Source organism: Rhinoderma darwinii, chromosome 10 (genome assembly GCF_050947455.1).
Source record: "Rhinoderma darwinii isolate aRhiDar2 chromosome 10, aRhiDar2.hap1, whole genome shotgun sequence".
In the NCBI taxonomy this organism is placed as follows: domain Eukaryota; kingdom Metazoa; phylum Chordata; class Amphibia; order Anura; family Rhinodermatidae; genus Rhinoderma; species Rhinoderma darwinii.
The window spans coordinates 25,054,815-25,078,009 of NC_134696.1; the positions used below are offsets into that span (position 1 = coordinate 25,054,815).

The 23,195-nt window shown below is 45.0% G+C and overlaps 1 protein-coding gene across 1 annotated transcript in view; it reads left to right on the forward strand.

Moving 5' to 3' along the window:
• The window catches only part of PPIH (peptidylprolyl isomerase H), a 45,178-nt gene that overhangs the window by 20,030 nt on the left and 1,953 nt on the right, over window positions 1–23,195 (forward strand). The window contains exons 7-9 of the mRNA XM_075840768.1: window positions 4,083–4,170; window positions 13,231–13,271; window positions 22,647–22,721. Of these exons, the coding sequence (XP_075696883.1) occupies window positions 4,083–4,170; window positions 13,231–13,271; window positions 22,647–22,715 (198 nt within the window). The 3' untranslated portion in view covers window positions 22,716–22,721. The remainder of the gene's footprint in view (window positions 1–4,082; window positions 4,171–13,230; window positions 13,272–22,646; window positions 22,722–23,195) is intronic.

Genomic DNA, 23,195 nt, shown 5'->3' on the forward strand with positions numbered 1-23,195 from the left:
AGACACACTCACACGCTCTGCTACACAGACACACTCACACGCTCTGCTACACAGACACACTCACACGCTCTGCTACACAGACACACTCACACGCTCTGCTACACAGACACACTCACACGCTCTTCTACACAGACACACTCACACGCTCTGCTACACAGACACACACACACGCTCTGCTACACAGACACACACACACGCTCTGCTACACAGACACACTCACACGCTCTGCTACACAGACACACTCACACGCTCTGCTACACACACACTCACACGCTCTGCTACACAGACACACTCACACGCTCTGCTACACAGACACACACACACGCTCTGCTACACAGACACACACACACGCTCTGCTACACAGACACACACACACGCTCTGCTACACAGACACACACACACACGCTCTGCTACACAGACACACACACGCTCTGCTACACAGACACGCACACACACGCTCTGCTACACAGACACGCACACACACGCTCTGCTACACAGACACGCACACACACGCTCTGCTACACAGACACGCACACACACGCTCTGCTACACAGACACGCACACACACGCTCTGCTACACAGACACACACAGTCAGCTCTGCTACACAGACACACACAGTCAGCTCTGCTACACAGACACACACACTCAGCTCTGCTACACAGACACACACACTCAGCTCTGCTACACAGACACAAACACACACTCAGCTCTGCTACACAGACACAAACACACACTCAGCTCTGCTACACAGACAAAAACACACACTCAGCTCTGCTACACAGACACACACACACACTCAGCTCTGCTACACAGACACACACACACACACTCAGCTCTGCTACACAGACACACACACACACTCAGCTCTGCTACACAGACACACACACACACTCAGCTCTGCTACACAGACACACACACACACACTCAGCTCTGCTACACAGACACACACACACTCAGCTCTGCTACACAGACACACACACATTCAGCTCTGCTACACACACACACAGCTCTGCTACACACACACACAGCTCTGCTACACAGACACACACACACACGCTCTGCTACACAGACACACGCTCTGCTACACAGACACACACACGCTCTGCTACACTACACAGACACACACACACACGCTCTGCTACACAGACACACACACGCTCTGCGACACAGACACACACGCTCTGCTACACAGACACACACGCTCTGCTACACAGACACACACGCTCTGCTACACAGACACACACGCTCTGCTACACAGACACACACGCTCTGCTACACAGACACACACGCTCTGCTACACAGACACACACGCTCTGCTACACAGACACACACGCTCTGCTACACAGACACACACGCTCTGCTACACAGACACACACACACGCTCTGCTACACAGACACACACACACGCTCTGCTACACAGACAAACACACACACGCTCTGCTACACAGACACACTCACACGCTCTGCTACACAGACACACTGACACGCTCTGCTACACAGACACACTCACACGCTCTGCTACACAGACACACTCACACGCTCTGCTACACAGACACACTCACACGCTCTGCTACACAGACACACTCACACGCTCTGCTACACAGACACACACACACGCTCTGCTACACAGACACACACACACGCTCTGCTACACAGACACACACACACGCTCTGCTACACAGACACACTCACACGCTCTGCTACACAGACACACTCACACGCTCTGCTACACACACACTCACACGCTCTGCTACACAGACACACTCACACGCTCTGCTACACAGACACACACACACGCTCTGCTACACAGACACACACACACGCTCTGCTACACAGACACACACACACGCTCTGCTGCACAGACACACACACACGCTCTGCTACACAGACACACACACACACGCTCTGCTACACAGACACACACACACACACACGCTCTGCTACACAGACACACACACGCTCTGCTACACAGACACACACACACGCTCTGCTACACAGACACGCACACACACGCTCTGCTACACAGACACGCACACACACGCTCTGCTACACAGACACACACACACACACGCTCTGCTACACAGACACAGACACACACAGTCAGCTCTGCTACACAGACACACACAGTCAGCTCTGCTACACAGACACACACAGTCAGCTCTGCTACACAGACACACACACTCAGCTCTGCTACACAGACACACACACTCAGCTCTGCTACACAGACACAAACACACACTCAGCTCTGCTACACAGACACAAACACACGCTCTGCTACACAGACACACACACACTCAGCTCTGCTACACAGACACACACACACAGCTCTGCTACACAGACACACACACACACACTCAGCTCTGCTACACAGACACACACACACTCAGCTCTGCTACACAGACACACACACACTCAGCTCTGCTACACAGACACACACACATTCAGCTCTGCTACACACACACATTCAGCTCTGCTACACACACACACAGCTCTGCTACACACACACACTCAGCTCTGCTACACAGACACACACTCAGCTCTGCTACACAGACACACACACTCAGCTCTGCTACACAGACACACACACACTCAGCTCTGCTACACAGACACACACACACACTCAGCTCTGCTACACAGACACACACACACTCAGCTCTGCTACACAGACAGACACACACACTCAGCTCTACTACATCTGACAAGCTTAGCTCTGCACACCGTCCACGATGACAATACATCTAGCGACAGGGGGGTCCGTCGGGGGTCACGGGAGCGGGGGTCTGTGAGAGAAAGAGGGACAGACAGAGACACACACCTTACCTGCAGTGCAGCTGGTCTTCATAATGGCGCCTGCTATCTCCCTACAAACAAGCTTCTCTGCTGTGTGACTGACCTGCGTCTGCGCAGTACAGAGCCAGATAGCAGAAGCAATGAACGGCTCCCGTTCATTGTGCCCTATGCATTGTAGCTGCTGTATTCCATCTCTGTATGTGCCGTTAATCGACACATACAGAGATGAAAAAAAAAATTGCAGACCCCATAGAAAAGTATAAGTATGAATACATTAAAAAGTAGAAAGTGACAACACAAATAAATGCAATTTTTGTTTACATTATATTAAAAGCAATATAAAAAAAAAATCATGACACCTTCCCTGAAACCAAAGTCTTTCTTCTTCCTATTGGCTTTGTGTTGAGTTCATCAATGGACTGGAAGGCCAGTAAAATTCCTACACCTATGATCACTATTTTCTAGTATCCAGTTTTGAAAACCTTCAGATGCATTAAAGGAGATGTCTGGGCACGGGGTGGTTTTTCCATTGGATAGGTTATCATTATATTATAGGTGGAGGTCCTACACCCGGACCCCGCACCAATCAGCTGTTTCAGGTGCTTCCGGGCAGCGGAAGTTATGCAGTGGCCAGTGTCGGAAACAGATGGCTCCGTACACTGTATAGCGGCAGTACTGCAGCTCTGCTCTTGTTCACTTGAATAGGTGCAGTACTGCAGCACGGCCGCTATATTGTGACCCTAGCCATTTGCTTCTCGCATGGACATCCAGTGCCCAAAGACAGCCAGAACAGCCGATCAGTGCGGGGTCTGGGTGTCAGACGTCCACCAATCTTATACTGATGATCTTTTCTGTAGATAGGTCATCAGTATGAAAAACCGTCCCATGTCCAGACAACCCCTTCAAGGCCTTATGCACACGACTGGTGATTTTTCGGCCCGCAAAACCACAGATCTGTTCGACACACACGCAAATACGGACCGTAAACTGACATGTCCTGAGTTTCTGCTGCCCGGACACGGATCCATGAACATCACGGTCGGGTGTATGGGGGCCATATAAAGAAATGAGTCCGTATTCTATCCGCAAAATTGCAGATAGCACACGGACAAAAAAAAAAAACTACGGTCGTGTGCATTAGGCCTTACGTATTTATGTGTGACTGATATTAGTTACTCTATAATGTCGTTTTATAAGCTGCTGACTTTAACATCAGCTCTGGTTTAGTCCTTTTTGCTAATGTCTCCGCTGTGATGATATATGTAAACATACCCTGTGTTTTCTTCTGCAGGCCAACAGCGGCCCCGGAACGAACGGCTGCCAATTTTTTATCACTTGCTCTAAGTGTGATTGGCTGGACGGAAAGCATGTGGTTTTTGGTGAGTGTTGGGTTACACAATAGCTCAGACCACGCAAACACATTACATTCTCCTAAGATCTGTAACAAAGGCTTGGGTTGTAAGGCAGCTTCTACAATACAGCTGTTGTAATCCCTTCACTGAGATGTGCGGGGGCTTCATATGGGATTAAGACTATGGAGGAGTTATCCAAATTTGTTGTGTTGCATAGCACCCTGCTTCATGGTTCTAACGTACTGAGATCATTCACACCAATCCCATGCCTCATTGGAGGTTAAATCTAAAGGTGCCCATGTGCATTAGGTGAACGTCGGCCGAACCCACCGCAGGATCGGACAACTATCTAATGTGTACAGGGGTGTCCTGACTGTCCTAATGTGATCGAGCTACCGATCACATCTAAGTTCATAAGTTAGATGTGATCGGTGACAGCTCTGCATGTCAGAGAAACAGAACCCGCTGACACTGAACTCGTCAGTCCCGCTGACCTGACGGATTCAAGTCTCGGTGCACTATACAGCTGCTCTATATGCAGGATACAAAGCAGCTGTATCTCAAAATATAAACAACAAGTTTTCTGAAAGGTGGGCATAGCCTTTAAACCTTTGCTAAATTGAAAGGGGTTTTCCAATGTTGCTGCTGCCAGACGTGTGGATGAGGTAACGCATCAAGTCTCCAAGACATTTATCCGTCCCCGTGTAGGCAGCATTTGATATTCTCTATGCAGGCATGAATGTGTATAGGACGTATCAATGGAGACCCAGCGCTCCCCTTCATCCATATGTCCAGGATATAGTGTTTCATTTGTTCCTCACTCAACAGACAGGTGCAAGGGCAATGGACAAGGCTGCGTCTCCGACATATAACAATACAAAGAGGTAAAACTCTGGCGCAAAGTTTGACATTTTTATGATGAGCAGAAATGACTCCGTTATTAGAGCCATCCAGGTTGATTCATGTCATCATGAAAAGGTAATGGGATATTTCAACAAAAGACATTGATAGCGCATTGTTACAATATGCCGTCACTGTCGGATCATAGGGGGTCCAGCAACACAGGTTGTTGAATTTGATACACAGCCCCATATCTGGAATCGTTAGGAGCGTTTATGTGTAAGAAAAGCTGCGAATGACCCCCTCTGATCAAGCATGTCATCAAAATCTTTCCTATTAAAGAGGACCAGTCACCTCTCCTGATATGTCTGTTTTAGTAAATACTTGCATTCCCCATGTAATAACAATTCTACAGCACGTTCTCTAAAACAACTGTATCGCTCCTCTATTGTTCCTCCTGGAAATGTATGAATAAATTGACCACATACCTAAAATTTGCCCTTCTTAGCGCTAGTTAAAACTGGCCATACACTAGAGATTTTGGGCGGCCAAAAAATGCAGATTTAGATTATTTACTGCTGAGTGTTGGCGCCTTTTCATGACACGAATGAGTGTGGCAGACGCCGACCGAAGAGAGAAATTTGACATGTTTTTGGACGTTTTCGGGTACAGTCTTGTAAAGTCATTCAAGTCAAACCACAGATTTGCTATCCATCACAGCCACGGATTAAACGGGTTATCCAGTTGCTAAAAATTGATGGCCTATCCTCAGGATAGGTCATCAATAGCTGATGGGAGTTGGGGGGGTCAGACTCCCGGGACCCCTGCCGATCTGCTAGAAGGGGAAAATACCTGCAATACCTGTGAATCGTCGACACATGTAGCTGCGATTCACAGGTATTGCAGCCTTTTACCATTCACTTCAATGGAAGAAGAAGACTACAAGACCTGTGACTCGCCGCTCATACTAGCTCAGCACCCTGTTCAAAACAGCAGATCGGCGGGGGTCCCGGGAGTCGGACCCCGACTTATCACTTTTGAAAGCCTACCCTGAGGATAGGCCATCAATTTTTTGCCACTGGAAAACCCCTTTAAAGAGGCTCTGTCATCAGATTTTGCAACCCCTATCTGCTATTGCAGCAGATCGGCGCTACAATGTAGATTATAGTAACGTTTTTATTTTTAAAAAACGAGCATTTTTGGCCAAGTTATGACCATTTTTGTATTTATGCAAATGAGGCTTGCAAAAGTCCAAGTGGGCGTGTTTAACCCCTTCCCGACATTTGACGTACATGTACGTCATGGAAAGCATTGACTTCCCGCAAAATGCCGTACATGTACGTCAAATGTTTGGCACCGGCTCAGAAACTGAGTCGGTGCCATCATCACCGGATCTCAGCTGTATCTTACAGCTGACATCCGACTGTAACGGCGGGGACCGAAATTAGCTTCGATCCCCGCCATTAACCCCTTAAGTGCAGCGCTCAAACGCGATCGCTGCACTTAAGGTGTTTGCAGCTCATCGGAGCCCCAGCAATGAAATTGCCGGGGTTCCGGTGGCTGCAATGGCAACCGGAGGCCTAATACTGGCCTCCCGGTCTGCCTAGCACCGAAGCCGGTCAAGATCCGCCCGGCGGCGGAGCCTGATCGGCTTCCGTAGCTGCCGGCAAGATGGCGCCGGGTCAGGAGCTGATCCGGCGTCATCAGCGGTGGAAGTCAGCTGTACTGTACAGCTGACATCCACCTATAACGGCAGGAACCGGAGCTAGCTCCGATCCCTGCCATTAACCCCTTCGATGCAGCAATCGAAAGCGATTGCTGCATCGTAGCGGTTACTAGCAGATCGCCAGCCCTGACAGGCAATCGGGACTGGCGACTGCTGTTATGGCAACAGGAGACACAATGGTCTCCTGCTCTGCCATTACGGAAGCCTATTAGGCCCCGCCGGGAGGCGAAGCCTAATCGGCTTGCTGTCAGTGAATGACTGACAGATCTAATACATTGCATTACATAGGTAGTGCAATGTATTAGAAAAAAAAAAATCTGACCGTTGGACCTTCAAGTCCCCTAGTGGGACTTGAAGAAAAGTGTAAAAAAAGTATAAAAAAGTGTAAAAAAAAGTGCAAAAAATAAAAGTTTGAAAACAATAAAAGTTTCAAGTAATCAAATAAAACACAATCCCCCTTTTACTCTTATCAAGTCCTTTATTATTGAGAAATAATAATAAACCATATGTATTTGGTATCGCCACGACCGTAACGACCGGAGGTATCAAAATATTATATTATTTATTGCACACGGTGAACAGCGTAAAAAAACGTTACCAGAGTTTCTGTTTTTCAGTCACTTTGCCCTACAAATATTAGAATAAAAAGTGATCAAAAAGTCGCACGTATCCAAAAATGGTACCTATAAAAACTATAGCTCGTCCCGCAAAAAACAAGCCCTCGTACACCTCCGTCGACAAAAAAATTAAAACGTTATGGTTCTCACAACTTTGCGACAGAAAAAAAATACATTCTTTTTACAAAAGTAATTTTATTGTGAAAAAAGTTGTAAAACATAAAAAAATGCTATAAATTAGGTATCGCCGGAATCGTCATGACTCACAGAATAAAGTTAACATGTAGTTTATAACGCATGGTGAACGCTGTATAAAAAAAACTAAAAAAGCTGTGCCAGAATTGCATTTTTTTGTTTACCTGGCATCCCAAAAAATAGGATAAAAGGTGATCAAAAAGTCGCATGTACCCCAAAATGGTACCAATAATAACTACAGCTCGTCCCGCAACAAACCAGCCCTCATACCGCTACGTCTATGAAAAATAAAATTAGTTATGGCTCCAATAAGTCAGGAAATAAAAAAATATGCAGTTGTGCCCGAGGGGAACATTTCTTCTGTTTGAAGAGGCGATTTATCAAGGACCTAAAATTAGGGAACCAGGAAAGGGAGGGCCCAAACATATCCGCTGGAAGCGACGGTGCCCGTATTATACCAGGACAACACTTCCTAGCAAAATTCCCCAAACTACAAAGGTGCCGAGTGTGGACCAAAAGGGGGATAAGAAATGACACCATTTATCAGTGCGACACCGGCCTGTGCAGAAAGGATTGTGTCACAGCGAAACACACATCTATGGATTATTAATTTTTTTTCATACCACCTGACTATGCCCCTTATATACTCCGCCCCGCTTACATGTACCCCCACATTATAAAACACCAGCAATACTCAAACAAATTTAGTACCAAGCAAAATCCACTCTCCAAAAGCCAAATGGTGCTCCCTCTGCTCTGAACCCTACAGCGTGCCCAAACAGCAGTTTCCTTCAACATATATGGCATCGTCATACCCGGGAGAACCCTTTTAACAATTTTTGGGGTGTGTGTCTCCAGCGTCATAAGCTTGGCATGACATATTTGCCACTGAATGGCATATCTAGGGAAAAATATAAATTTTTAATTTGCACCATCCGCAGTGCATTCATTTATGGAAAAGACCTGTTGGGTGAAAATCCTCACTACACCTCTTAATAAATGCCTTGAGGGGTGCAGTTTCCATAATGGGGTCACTTCTCAGGGGTTTCTTTTTATTATTTCACATCTGAGCCTCTGCAGTTGTGAACCAATACTTTGTAAATCGCCAAATTAGGCCTCCACTCCGCATGGTACTCTTCACTCCTGAGCCCTGTCATATGTCCAGGCAAAAGATTAGGGCCACATGTAGGGTGTTTCTAAAACCGGGAAACACTGCATAATAATTAGAGGGCTGTCTTGTTATGGTGGCACAAGCCGGGCACCACATATTGGCATATCTATGGAAGAAAATCCCATTTTCACTCTGCAACATCGAGTGAACACTAATTTCTACAAAACACCTGCAGGGTTAAAATGCTTACTACACCCCTTGGTAAATGCATTGAGGGGTGTCGTTTCCAAAATGGGGTCACTTCTGGGGGGTTTCCACTGTTTTGGGCCCACAGGCGCCCAGAAACCAATCCAGCAACATCTGCACTCCAAATGGCGGTCCTTCCCTTCTGAGCCCTGCCGTTTGCCCAAACAGCAGTTTATGACCACGTGTGGGGTATTGCCGTACTCGGGAGAAATTGCTTTACAAATTTTGGGTTCTTTTTTTCCTTTATTTGTTGAGAAAATGAAAAAATTTGCGCTAAAGCTACGTCTTATTGAAGAAAAAGGACTGTTTTTATTTTCACTGCCTAATTCTAATAAATTCTATGAAACGTCTGTGGGGTCAAAATGCTTACTACACCCCTAGATGAATTCCTCAAGAGGTGTAGTTTCCTAAATGGAGTCCCTTTTTGGGCGTTTTCATTGTCTTGTCCCCTCAGGGGCTTTGCAAATGTGACATTGCCTCCGCAAACCATTCCTGCTAAATGTGATCTCAAAAAGCCAAATAGTGCTGTTTCCCTCCTAAGCCCTGCCGTGTGTCCAAACAACCGTTTATTACCACATGTGGGGTATTGTTTTACTCGGGAGAAATTGCTTTACAAATTTTGTGGTGCTTTTTCTCCTTCAGTCCTTCTGGAAATGAGAAAAAATTAGCTAAACCTAGATTTTTTTTGAAAAAATGTAGATTATTATTTTCAGGGCCTACTTCCAATATTTTCTGCAAAAAAACTGTGGGGTCAAATCTCTCACTATACCCCTAGATAATTTCCTCAATGGGTGTAGTCTCCAAAATGGGGTCACTTGTGGGGGGTTTCCACTGTTTTGTCCCCTCAGGGGCTTCGTAAATGTGACATGGCCTCTCAAACCATTCCTGCTAAATGTGGACTCCAAAAGCCAAATGGCGCTCTTTCCCTTCTAAGCCCTGCCGTGTGTCCAAACAACCGTTTATTACCACATGTGGGGTATTGTTTTACTCGGGAGAAATTGCTTTACAAATTTTACGGTGCTTTTTCTCCTTCAGTCCTTGTGGAAATGAGAATAAGTTAGCTAAACCTACATTTTCTTTGAAAAAATTTAGATTATCATTTTCACAGCCTACTTCCAATAATTTATGCAAAAAACCTGTGGGGTCAAAACGCTCACTATACCCCTAGATAATTTCCTCAATGGGTGTAGTTTCCGAAATGGGGTCACTTGTGGGGGGTTTCCACTGTTTTGTCCCCTCAGGGGCTTTGTAAATGTGACATCGCCTCTCAAACCATTCCTGCTAAATTTGAGCTCCAAAAGCCAAACGGCGCTCTTTCCCTTCTAAGCCCTGCCGTGTGTCCAAATATCCATTTATTACCACATGTGGGGTAGTGTTTTACTCGGGAGAAATTGCTTTACAAATTTTGCGATGCTTTTTCTCCTTTAGTCCTTGTGGAAATGAGAAAAAAAATCGCTAAACCTACATTTTCTTTGAAGAAATGTTGATTTTAATTTTCACGGCCTACTTCCAATAATTTCTGTAAAAAACCTGTGCGGTCAAAATGCTCACTATACCCTAGATAATTTCCTTGAGGTGTCTAGTTTCCCAGATGTGGTCACTTTTGGTGGATTTTCACTGTTTTGGCACCGCAAGAGCCCTTCAAACCTGACATGGTGCCTAAAATATATTCTAACAAAAATAAGGCCCCAAAATCCACTAGGTGTTCCTTTGCTTCTGAGGCCGGTGCTTCAGTCCAGTAGCACGCTACGGCCTGATGTGGGATATTTCCTAAAACTGCAGAAACTGGGAAACAAATATTGAGTTGAATTTCTCTGGTAAAACCTTCTGTGTTATAAAAAAAATTGTATTAAAAATTTATTTCTGCAAAAAAAATATGAAATTTGTAAATTTCACCTCAGCTTTGCTTTAATTCCTGTGAAATGTGTAAAGGGTTAAGACATTTTCTAAATGCTGTTTTGAATACTTTGAGGGGTGAAGTTTTTAAAATGGGGTGACTTTTTGGGGGTTTCTAATATATAAGGCCCTCAAAACCACTTCACAACTGAACTGGCCCCTGTAAAAATAGCCTTTTGAAATTTTCTTGAAAATTTGAAAAATTGTGTAGTACCGTGTTAGCCAGAGACAATATGAAATGTTAAATACTTTTGTGTCAAAAAAGACAAAAGTATAATAGGTATGATACCTTTATTGGCTAACCATAAAAGTTCTATATGCGGCTTTCAGAGCACAGAGGCCCCTTCTTCAGGCAGTTTACAAATGAATGACTTAGAAAAAAGCACAACATTTAGATGTTACACAAAGACAATTAGTACATGAGGTGATACATCATTAAGATAAGCCGGGGCAATAAAACTGAGGTTATAGGGGTGATGACTTAGGAGTTAAGGCATCTGGAGTCAGTCTGATGGGGGACGGGACGTGTGTCCATGTAGTGGCTCATAAATCCTGGTGTTAGATTGAGGCCTTGTGTCAATGACTGGAATTTTATCATCATCTTGAATTCCCAAATTTTTCTTTCTCTGTTGTTTTTAAAATGACCCTTCAGAATGAGTACCTTTAAATCTGCCAAACTGTGGTCTGGTCCAGAGAAGTGTTTTCCCATGGGTGTATCCACCTCCTGTTTTATACACCCGTGGGAAAACACTTCTCTGGACCTGATCACAGTTTGGCAGATTTAAAGGTACTCATTCTGAAGGGTCATTTTAAAAACAACAGAGAAAGAAAAATTTGGGAATTCAAGATGATGATAAAATTCCAGTCATTGACACAAGGCCTCAATCTAACACCAGGATTTATGAGCCACTACATGGACACACGTCCCGTCCCCCATCAGACTGACTCCAGATGCCTTAACTCCTAAGTCATCACCCCTATAACCTCAGTTTTATTGCCCCGGCTTATCTTAATGATGTATCACCTCATGTACTAATTGTCTTTGTGTAACATCTAAATGTTGTGCTTTTTTCTAAGTCATTCATTTGTAAACTGCCTGAAGAAGGGGCCTCTGTGCTCTGAAAGCCGCATATAGAACTTTTATGGTTAGCCAATAAAGGTATCATACCTTCTATACTTTTGTCTTTTTTGACACAAAAGTATTTAACATTTCATCTTGAAAATGTGAGAAATTGCTGCTAAAGTTCTAAGCCTTGTGAGGTCATAGAAAAATAAAAGGATGTTCAAAAAATGATGCCAATCTAAAGTAGACATATGGGGGATGTTAATTAGCAACAATTTTGTGTGGTATAACTGGATGTCTTACAAGCAGATACATTTAAATTGAGAAAAATGCTAATTTTTGCAATTTTTCACTATATTTTCGTGTTTTTCACAATTAAATACTGAATGTATCGACCAAATTTTACCACTATCTTAAAGTCCAATGTGTCACGAGAAAACAATCTCAGAATCGCCCGGATAGGTGAAAGCATTTCAACGTTATTACCACATAAAGTGAAACATGTCAGATTTGAAAAATGAGGCTCTGTCAGGAAGGTCAAAAGTGGCTAAAGAGGGAAGGGGTTAAAGTAAAAGTACAACTGGGCGTGTATTATGTGCGTACATCGGGGCGTGTTTACTACTTTTACTAGCTGGGCGTTCTGACGAGAAGTATCATCCACTTCTCTTCAGAACGCCCAGCTTCTGGCAGTGCAGACACAGCCGTGTTCTCCAGAGATCACGCTGTGACGTCACTCACTTCCTGCATCGTGTCAGACGAGCGAGGACACATCGGCACCAGAGGCTACAGTTGATTCTGCAGCAGCATCGGCGTTTGCAGGTAAGTAGCTACATCGACTTACCTGCTAACGCCGATGCTGCTGCAGAATCAACTGTAGCCTCTGGTGCCGATGTGTCCTCGCTCGTCCGACACGATGCAGGACCTGTGAGTGACGTCACAGCATGATCTCTCGAGAACACGGCTGTGTCTGCACTGCCAGAAGCTGGGCGTTCTGAAGAGAAGTGGATGATAATTCTCGTCAGAACGCCCAGCTAGTAAAAGTAGTAAACACGCCCCGATGTACGCACATAATACACGCCCACTTGGACTTTTACTTTAAACACACCCACTTGGACTTTTGCAAGCCTCATTTGCATAAATACAAAAATGGCCATAACTTGGCCAAAAATGCTCGTTTTTTAAAAATAAAAACGTTACTGTAATCTACATTGCAGCGCCTATCTGCTGCAATAGCAGATACGGGTTGCAAAATCTGGTGACAGAGCCTCTTTAAGCTCAAAGATCGACTGGCGATTTGTTTCTTTGGCTGGTGCGGAGTCTTTTTTGTAATAGTAGTTTAGTCATGTGATTAAATTGTGGAGTGATCCAGTAATGATTTTATTTCTGTCCTCAGGCAAAATCATCGACGGACTTCTCGTTATGAGAAAAATTGAGGTAATTTTATGTTCCTTGCAGGAATCCTTATAAAGCAACATTCAGATCATGAATGAAGAAATCATTTACTACTTCGCACTGGGTGTGACCAGAAACGTCAGCGTGCAGGAAATGGTTAGAGATGAGGAATAGATTTTATATCCGTAATCAAATGATCGTTGTCACGTGATGGCGCTTCATGCTGCTACCAACTAATGTCTTATCTAACCCAAAACATGGAGTCCAGACTATAAGGGTTCATGCACACGACTCATTTCTTCAGTGTCCTATCCAGTTTTTTTTTGCAGTTCGCATACTGAACCATTCATTTCTATGGGGTCATACACAAACCATTACGTTTTGTGGGTCAGTTCCGCAAATTATAGAACAGGTCCTATTCTTGTTCATATTTGTGGTCCGTCCCATTCATTGTAGTGTAAAACAAAAATGGACAGCGCACAGAAGCCACTTGGATCTGTGTTTTGCGGTCTGCAAAACGGAAACGGTCGCGTGCATTACGCCTTATACTGACTATAGAATATAAGGCTATACAAAGCCATCTATGTCAGGGCGCGTCCAGCTGTGCTGCCGTGTTTACCGAAGGAGGGAATTTGTTTATTTTGCTTAAAAGGCAAATTATATCACCAGCGAGACGTCTGCATCGGTCAGGGAAGTGTCGAAAGGAAGGCTTTAGGACGATTCTTGAAAACTTAGGCTACATTCCGAGGTGCACCCGTGCGGGACGCGTTATCACGGATCCCTCATAGACTGGAGTCTATAGAGGGATGCGTGAAAATAGGACGTCATATTTTTCTACGGACCCTAAACACGCTCCGTTGAAACAGCCGTGTGAACGGCCCCATTGAAATACATGATTCCGTGTGACGGCTGTTGTTTTAACGGCCGTCACACGGACGAGTTACACGCTCGTCTGAATGAGCCCTTAGGGACAGGTAACAGACACAGGCAGGAAACCAATAATCCTATATCAGATATCATAATGTGTAGCTTTTTTCTTTTTAATTGTTCCCATGCATTGAAAATAAAAACAAAGCAGCTTTGCAAATAATCTCAAACAAAACATCTCATCGTTTTAGGTCTGCAGTTCCAATGCAGACCTATGGTTCTTTGGTAACTGACTGCAAACAAACCATGAGCAGACTGATCCTGCAGCCGTTCTCACACCCATCTATCATCTACTTTTTAAGCTGGTCATACACAACGTAATTGTCCGACCATCTACCGACTATACTCCGACAGCAGATGGGGGGTTAAAAGGGGGATTGGGCATGTTGGACTACCACATGCTTGATCCTTTGTTCCCACAAGAGATAAGGGGCTGCCAGAGGCATCTAGCAGTGGTTTATTCACCTCTACCCATGAAATAAACATGCACGCTTGGCTTATGGTGGAGTCGGCAGAAATAGGTTTCGCCTAAGCGAACATTCGGTTGAAAGCTATTGCATGTGTATGGCCGGCTTGAGTCCGCTGCGAAAAAGTCACGACATGTCCGTTCTTTATGCGTATTTCGCGCATCACGCACCCATTGAAGTCAATGGCTGCGTGAAAATCGCGCGCACCACACGGAAGCACTTCCGTGGGATGAGCGTGATTCGCGCAACAGCTGTGAAAAGGATGAATGAAAACAGAAAAGCACCACGTGCTTTTCTGTTTACAAACATCCAAACGGAGTGTCATAATGACGGGGCTGACACACGGAGCTGTCAAGTGCCTTTTGCTCGGGCAAAACGCACACGCTCGTGTGAATCCGGCCTTAGGGTAACAAAACTTTCATAAAACGTTTGACATGTCAGAAGTTTTGATTGGTGGAGGTCCCTTTCTGATCGGCTTTCCTTGGAGCAGAGTACAGGCTCAATAGAAAGTCTATGAGTCCGTACACCACTCGCTCGGCTTTCCGAGAAAAAACAATCAGAGACTTAGCAGCACAGCGCTCACCGAGTGCTTCCGCTGCTTCATTTTAGCGATCGATGGGGGTCTCAGTGCTCGGACCCCCACTAATCCAAACTTCTGATTTTTGGGAAGTTTAGTTAACCTTTAAAGGGATTTTGTTGCTCTATTTTTATTGGGGTTAATAAAGCTATACTAATGGATGTAAGTCCACCTAAGGTAATTTACTGATTTCCATGGCCCAGATCGTGCATGTTCCCGAAGCTCTGGGAGCCGTTTTGTCCACTTCGCACCGATAGGGTTCACGTAGCATGTTTAGAAGCACTTCCTCCTCCGAACATGGTGTGTGAAAATCCTGATGTTATGCCTTGTAGTCCTGCTGATTGGCTAAGTTGGTTCATTAAGTGGCTCGTTAGGGTATCTGCGCGGTCCCACCCCCAACTCCTTTTGGGTTTTACTTTTTAAATGAAAATAACGTTAATAAAAGTGTAAGCTCTGCTTGCAGTCAATGAAAGAAACCCCAGAGGCTGAAAATCTGTCCTGGTCATGTCTTTAGTGTATCTTATTTAACAATCTATCTCTGTCAATTGGACATAAGTACAGGTTTTCAGAATCAGGATGTAAACAAGAATGTTTTCTTTCAATGACTGCAAGCACTGATGTTGACAATGGTTATCTATTGATACACAAAGTATCCCTATTACACCGGCCGATTTTTGGCAGGTGCAGTGAGCGCCGTTTAACGAGACATAGTTGATCGGCGCTCTTTTGCTCCTGTCACACAGCTATGGATGGGGACGAGCAGTCGTTACTCCGCTTGTCCCCATACATTATCATGTCGGCAGCGCGTCTCCCTGTGTAAAACGATACGATCAGATGAACGAGCTCGTTCATCTGCTGATCGTTCTCCGTTTACACGGCGATTATCGGCAACGAGTGTTCTATGAATGCTTGTCTGTCCGATAATCGCCCAGTGTAAGACCCCCTTAAGGCTTTGTTCACATCACGTTTGAACCTTTGGTCAAACGTATATGTTGGGGGTATTGATGCATACAGTGGCACACGTCGCCCATAGGCTCCTATGTTTAAAAAGCTTATACCGCACGTTATAGAGGTTTTTTATTTATGGGGTGCTTCTGTATGGTAGGCTACACTTTTCTGTACAGCATCAAAACATGATATACCCACTTATAATAGCCTGACAGAGGCCAATAGGACGCTGGGTGACTGGAGCCCTATGGACACGCTTACCATATACGCCAGGAGCTTTTCTCGGCATACACACCTGACGTAGGGCTCAAACAGGATAGTAAAATTAAAGTAAATTAACACCCATCGTTTTATTATTTCTTCTGTATAGAATCGAAATAATGTGAAAAATAACATTCCCTCGATAAACAGCCTTGATGTGAAAAGCTTTTCTCTTTATACTATTAATGACGACGTATCTGAAACATTACTCTTCACGTATATAATCAAGGCCATTTATAGAGAGACTATTTCAAGGCTTTACAGTTCAGAGAATGAATTGTTGTGTTTTTACTATTATTGTTATGTTTATGTTCATGCTGGTTCTTGCTGGGTTTTCTCATTTTGGCTGCAGTTACCCTATGGCACTGTTTTCTAGGGTTGCCCTGGTTGCAAAAGAAAAGTAGGATGCCTTATTTAATTCTTACAAAGCAATTTCATTGACTCCTCCAAATTTGGACATCTATAAGATACCTCTTAGTATAATCTAAGGTGGTGGGTAAAATGTCCTATATGCTAATTCAGAACCCATTAAGCCCCCCATAAGTAGCACTTCCTACTTCTAATGTGTCTAAGGAGTAGGGAGATGCCAACATGTGAGCTCTCCCAGCTCTTCTTACTAATTTCTGATTTTAAAGAGGCTCTGTCACCAGATTTTGCAACCCCTATCTGCTATTGCAGCAGATCGGCGCTGCAATGTAGATTACAGTAACGTTTTTATTTTTAAAAAACGAGCATTTTTGGCCAAGTTATGACCATTTTTGTAGTTATGCAAAAAGTCCAAGTGGGTGTGTTTAAAAGTAAAAGTCCAACTGGGCGTGTATTATGTGCGTACATCGGGGCGTGTTTACTACTTTTTCTAGCTGGGCGCTCTGAAGAGAAGTATCATCCACTTCTCTACACAACGCCCAGCTTCTGACAGTGCAGACACAGCCGTGTTCTCGAGAGATCACGCTGTGTCATCACTCACAGGTCCTGCATCGTGTCAGACGAGCGAGGACACATCGGCACCAGAGGCTACAGTTGATTCTGCAGCAGCATCGGCGTTTGCAGGTAAGTCGATGTAGCTACTTACCTGCAAACGCCGATGCTGCTGCAGAATCATCTGTAGCCTCTGGTGCCGATGTGTCCTCGCTCGTCTGACACGATGCAGGACCTGTGAGTGATGACACAGCGTGATCTCTGGAGAACACGGCTGTGTCTGCACTGTCAGAAGCTGGGCGTTCTGAAGAGAAGTGGATGATACTTCTCTTCAGAGCGCCCAGCTAGTAAAAGTAGTAAACACGCCCCGATGTACGCACCTAATACACGCCCACTTGGACTTTTACTTTTAAACAGGCCCACTTGGACTTTTGCAAGCCTCATTTGCATAAATACAAAAATGGTCATAACTTGGCCAAAAATGCTCGTTTTTTAAAATTAAAAACGTTACTCTTATCTACATTGCAGCGCCTATCTGCTGCAATAGCAGATAGGGGTTGCAAAATCTGGTGACAGAGCCTCTTTAAGGGGATCATTTAAACTGCGCTGCAGAACCCTTAATATCTGCGTACTTTTTAGCTGAAAGGGTTAAATTAAAGGGGTTGTTTTATAAAGACCGCTGCAGGTCATATTACCTTGTTAAAGGGTTAGTCCCATCTTATAAAGTGATCGCTAGGATATGACATCACGATATGATCGGCGAAGGTATGACCTCTGGCAACCCCACTGTTCCTAAAAATAAAAGGGCTGCGTCCTCTTCTAAGTTTTCCTTGCACAGTGGCGCTCCCGGCCACCTGACTATGCAGGGAATTGCAGCTGGACCTCCACTGATCATAAAGTGACATGTCAGAAGTTTTGATCGGTGGGGGTCCAAGCACTGTGACCCACGCCGATCGCTAAAACAAAGCGGCAAAAGCTCTCGAGTGAGCGCTGTGCTGCTTCGTTTCTGATCAGCTTTCCATTGAAATTTCAGGAAGTGGTGTACAGGCTCAATAGAAAGTCTGAGTCCATACATCGCTCGCTCGGTTTTCCCGGGAAAAGACGATCAGAAACTAAGCGGCACATCTCTTAACCGGCACTTCTGCCGATTGGTTATAGCGATCTATGGGGGTCTCAGTGCTTGGACCCCACCGATCAAATTTTCTGACATGTCATTATGATGTCAAAAGTTTTTTAAGTTTGGTTACCCTTTAATCTTGTCACTGCGCCATTGTTTTCAGACCTGTTTTGGAAACTGGTAAAGGGTAAAGAAATACATTGATATCGACCTGTTGTGAACAAATGGTCTGCAAAAATCTGAGTAACAGCCAAGGCCTCATTCACACGAGCGTGTTCAGTCCGTGATATACGGTCCGTATGTCGGCCGCATTTCCCGGACTGAACACACTGCAGGGAGCCGGGCTCTTAGCATCATAGTTATCTGACGCTAGGTGTCACTGCCTCGCTGCGGGACAACTGTCCCGTACTGAAAACATGATTACATCAAAGCTATTAAACCTGTTGAATCATCTCTTTGTGTGATATCGGGTGCATCTTATTTTCTCAATGACCTCAAATCTCCAGCACCGTGGCCCAATTTGTAGTCGTATCTTCAGCAATAGACAGTCAGCGCTCCCATATAATAAGATTCTGCATAGTGCATGACATAAGTGATGTAATGGGAATATCCTGCCTTACCAAAATGAGTGAAGATCCACTGTATGGCTTTATATTATTGTAGGTTCTAGCTGTTGGTATCTTTGCTGACGCTTCTTACAACATGTAACGCTGTTCAACTGGGCACTTAAAGAAATTATAGGGCACCTGTCATGGGTCCCACCTCTCTCGCTTTGATGTCATCCTGGCTCTAAGGCCTCATTTACACGAGCGTGTGCGTTTTGCGCGCGCAAAAAAACGCTGCGTTTTGCGTGCGCAAAAGGCAATTGACAGCTCCGTGTGTCATCCGTGTATGATGCGCGGCTGCGTGATTTTCGCGCAGCCGCCATCATAGAGATGAGGCTAGTCAACGCCCGTCACTGTCCAAGGTGCTGAAAGAGCTAACTGATCGGCAGGAACTCTTTCAGCACCCTCGACAGTGAGTTCCGATCACAATATACACCAACCTGTGAATAAAAAAAGACGTTCAAACTTACCATGAACTGCCTGCTTCCTCCAGTCCGGTCTCCCGGCCGTTGCCTTGGTGACGCGTCCCTCTCTTGTCATCCGGCCCCACCTCCCAGGATGACGCGGCAGGCCATGAGACCGCTGCAGCCTGTGATTGGCTGCAGCCTGTGCTTGGCCTGTGATTGGCTGCAGCTGTCACTTGGCCTTAATTGTCATCCCGGGAGGTCGGACTGGAGGAAGGAGCCGGGACTTATCGGTAAGTCCGAACTTCTGTTTTTTTTTACACGTATATGTATATTGTGATCGAAAGTCACTGTCCATGGTGCTGAAACAGTTTAAGTCTTTGAGCACCGTGGGCAGTGACTGTCTCCTGACGTCGCGTACCCGAACATTTTTTGCCGGGTTCGGTCAAAACGAGTTCGGCCGAACCCGGTGAAGTTCGGTGCGCTCTTCTCTAATTTGACACTCCGTTTGGATGTTTGTAAACAGAAAAGCACGTGGTGCTTTTCTGTTTACATTCATCCTTTTGACAGCTCTTGCGTGATTTTCGCGCAAGCAACGCAGGACCGTCCGTGTGGCATGCGTTGTTTTCACGCACCCATTGAAGTCAATGGGTGCGTGTTGCGTGAAAAACGCAAGAATATAGAACATGTCGTGAGTTTTACGCAACGCACTCACGCAGCGCAAAATTCACGCATCGTCTAAACAGCCCCATAGACTATTATAGGTGCGTACGACACGCGTGAAAAGCACGCGCGTATAATACGCTCGTGTAAATGAGGCCTAAGAGTGACAGATAGAGCTTCAATAAGGGCACTCATGGGTACCATCTCCTCCGTGTATCATGGTAACCAGTTTCCAGCAAACTACAGGGCATGTTTACTGGGAAGCCGGACATGCTGCATGGTGCCATTATTTCATCATCTCTTCTTTGCAGCCATCATAATGCAATTTCCATTGTGCTATATTTTCAGCCATTTCTTCTAGACACCTTAATGAAGACATAAAGATATACAATGAAAAGAAAAAAAAAACTCAAAACAGGAGATTTTTTTTTTTTTATAACTTCTATGATCGTTGTATTAAAGGGACACCACAGCATAGGTGATAAATGTCTGATCACTAAAGGCACCCACCGTTCACTAGGTTGGGTGTCCCGAGCCCCCCGCTCCTCCTCACTGCACAATCGCACTGAATCGAGCGCAGGATATGGGTGGTGCCGCGCCATTCAAAGTCTATGGGACTGACGGAGACAGACGAGTATATCGCTTGGCTGTTTCCGTAAGTCAAATAGACATTTATTGGAGTGGCAAGGCGCATTCTCAATCGCCATTTCATTCAAGCTTCTCATCACTGCGGGGGGAGGTGCAGTGAGGAGAAATGGGAGGTTCTAAGTGATTATGGGGTCCCAGTGGTGGGGCCCCCAGTGATCAGAGATTTATCACCTCTCCTGTAGATAGGTCATAAATGTCAATCTTGGGACAACCCTATGGGATATGCCACCACTTCTTCATCGGTGGGGGTCTGACCACTAGTTAAGTGTGGTGGCTTCTTCACAGATTTGTCCTATTCGGGTTACCACAGCAAACTTGTTTCAACGGAGCGTGTGAAGGGTCTGTGAAAAATTAGGACATCCTATTTTTTTGCGCTTCACGCATCCCTCCATAGACTCTAGTGTATGGGGGATGCGTGATAATGCATTATGCGTGATAATATTATAACGCGTCCCGCTCGGATGTGAAAAACGGAAAGGTTGGCCTGGTTCGTGTGAATGTAGCTTCATAGCTTCCTGCACATGGGGTGGCCAGGAGCGCTGCTGCAGGAGAAATGACAAAGGACCCAGGGCCTCTTGTTTTTGGTATCGGGCGGAGGTTCCAGAGGTCAGACCTCCACCGATCAGAATGCAATGGCATATTCTAGTAATATGCCATAATATTCTTAGAAAGGAATACACTTTTATGGTTGTTGGCAAATATTGTTATTCAAGAGAGAGAATCTGCTAAATAACATAAGAACAATTCATGAATAATCTCCTATGAATGTAAGTGACACTAAAAGCAGCTGTGGTTATTATATACTAGTCACTACCTGTTTGGGCCTCGGGGTGAGAAAAGTACATCTGACGTGGTAAAATTAGGGAAATCACAGCTTTTGTCTGCAGTTTGACACAGGAAATAAGATTTGACCTCAGAATTTGGTTTAAAAAAAAATAAAAATCTGTGACCGCGGCTGTGAGGCGGCTCCGACATAACGCTAGTATTCGGCATGTTGACCGGTCTATAAGGAATTTGACTGCAATCCAGATAACGGGGCATTTCTCTATATATTTTACCGCGTCTTGCATCTCGTTTTCTGGCATAAATACATTAAAAAGTGTGATCTCTGTCCCCAACGCCCTATGTAGGAAGCTCTGGCCCCACTTACATGCAAATGTGTCAGAAAAAGTGGGTTGGGCTCCGGCTGCGGCGAGATTACGGACACTTTTACATTAGACTTTTTTTTTTACCGGTTGCTTTTTTCCCGTGATTGTGGCAAAAATGTCACGTTTTAGCCATACTTAGAAAAGTTGCAACAAAACTACATGAAAAAGTGTCATGTAATTGACGGCGTGGTTCAAACTGGCGTTATTAGACCGCATCAGGTTTATCAACGCGGCATGTAATCCGTGAATGAATCTGGCACACACTGCACTGGCAGAGACACTGGCGCATCACTCGTATCCTGCACCAGTATTAATACATTTCTTCCAATGGTTCTTAGTTTGACCCAGTTAGATACTTTGGACGTTTACGAACTACCTATCGCAGGTCTCATCAGTATTTTCTTATTTAAGATTAGTGTCTTTGTACTGACAGACTGTAGATCATGGGTCGGCAACCTTCAGCACTGCAGCTGTTGCGAAACTACAATTCCCAGCATGCCGACAGCTTTTGGTTGGAATAATAAAGCCTTTAGCTGTTAGGGCATGATGGGAGTTGTAGTTTTCCCAACAGCTGGAGTGTCTAAGGTTGCTTGCTGGGTACGGCAGTGAATCAAAGACATAAAGACGACTAGCGGAGTTCCAGGCTTTTATGGTGCTGGGAAGAGGCGGTCGGGCATCTCTCCTGTATAAACCTCAGTACTGTACATGACCTGCAACTCTTTTCTTCTTTACAGAATGTACCAAGTGGCCCCAACAATAAACCCAAACTACCGGTGGTTATTGCCCAGTGTGGAGAGATGTAATTACAGGTGAGCGGTAAAGCTGAGTTTACACGCTGTGGATTTTCAACGCGGATCTGCATCAGATCTGCAACGTGAATTTTGAGACTCTCTAAGGTTACTTATTGTGATAATGAGCTGAAGCTTCTGTGCATTGGATGCAGCCATTTTTCGTTTTATTAGTTATTTGTGATAGTTCCACCTAAATGTGGAAAAATATCTGACACCGAGTGGCAAGAAGTAATGGCAGCACAGTGTCATTCTGGCCTAGAGACAGGCTGGTTGCTAGGGATACCTTGCCGAACAGTAGGCCCATAGCAACCAGTCTAAGATTACTTTGGACCTGTCACTGGGCTGTGAAAGAGTAAGTAGACTTGACAGTGTGTAAATGACGCTTTTCTTTGTCACTTACCACTATATTAATCCTATTTAGGTGGAAAACTCACTATAAGCAGTTATGGCAAATCCTGTTCCATCATAAGTGCTTGATGGAAGTCTGACCAA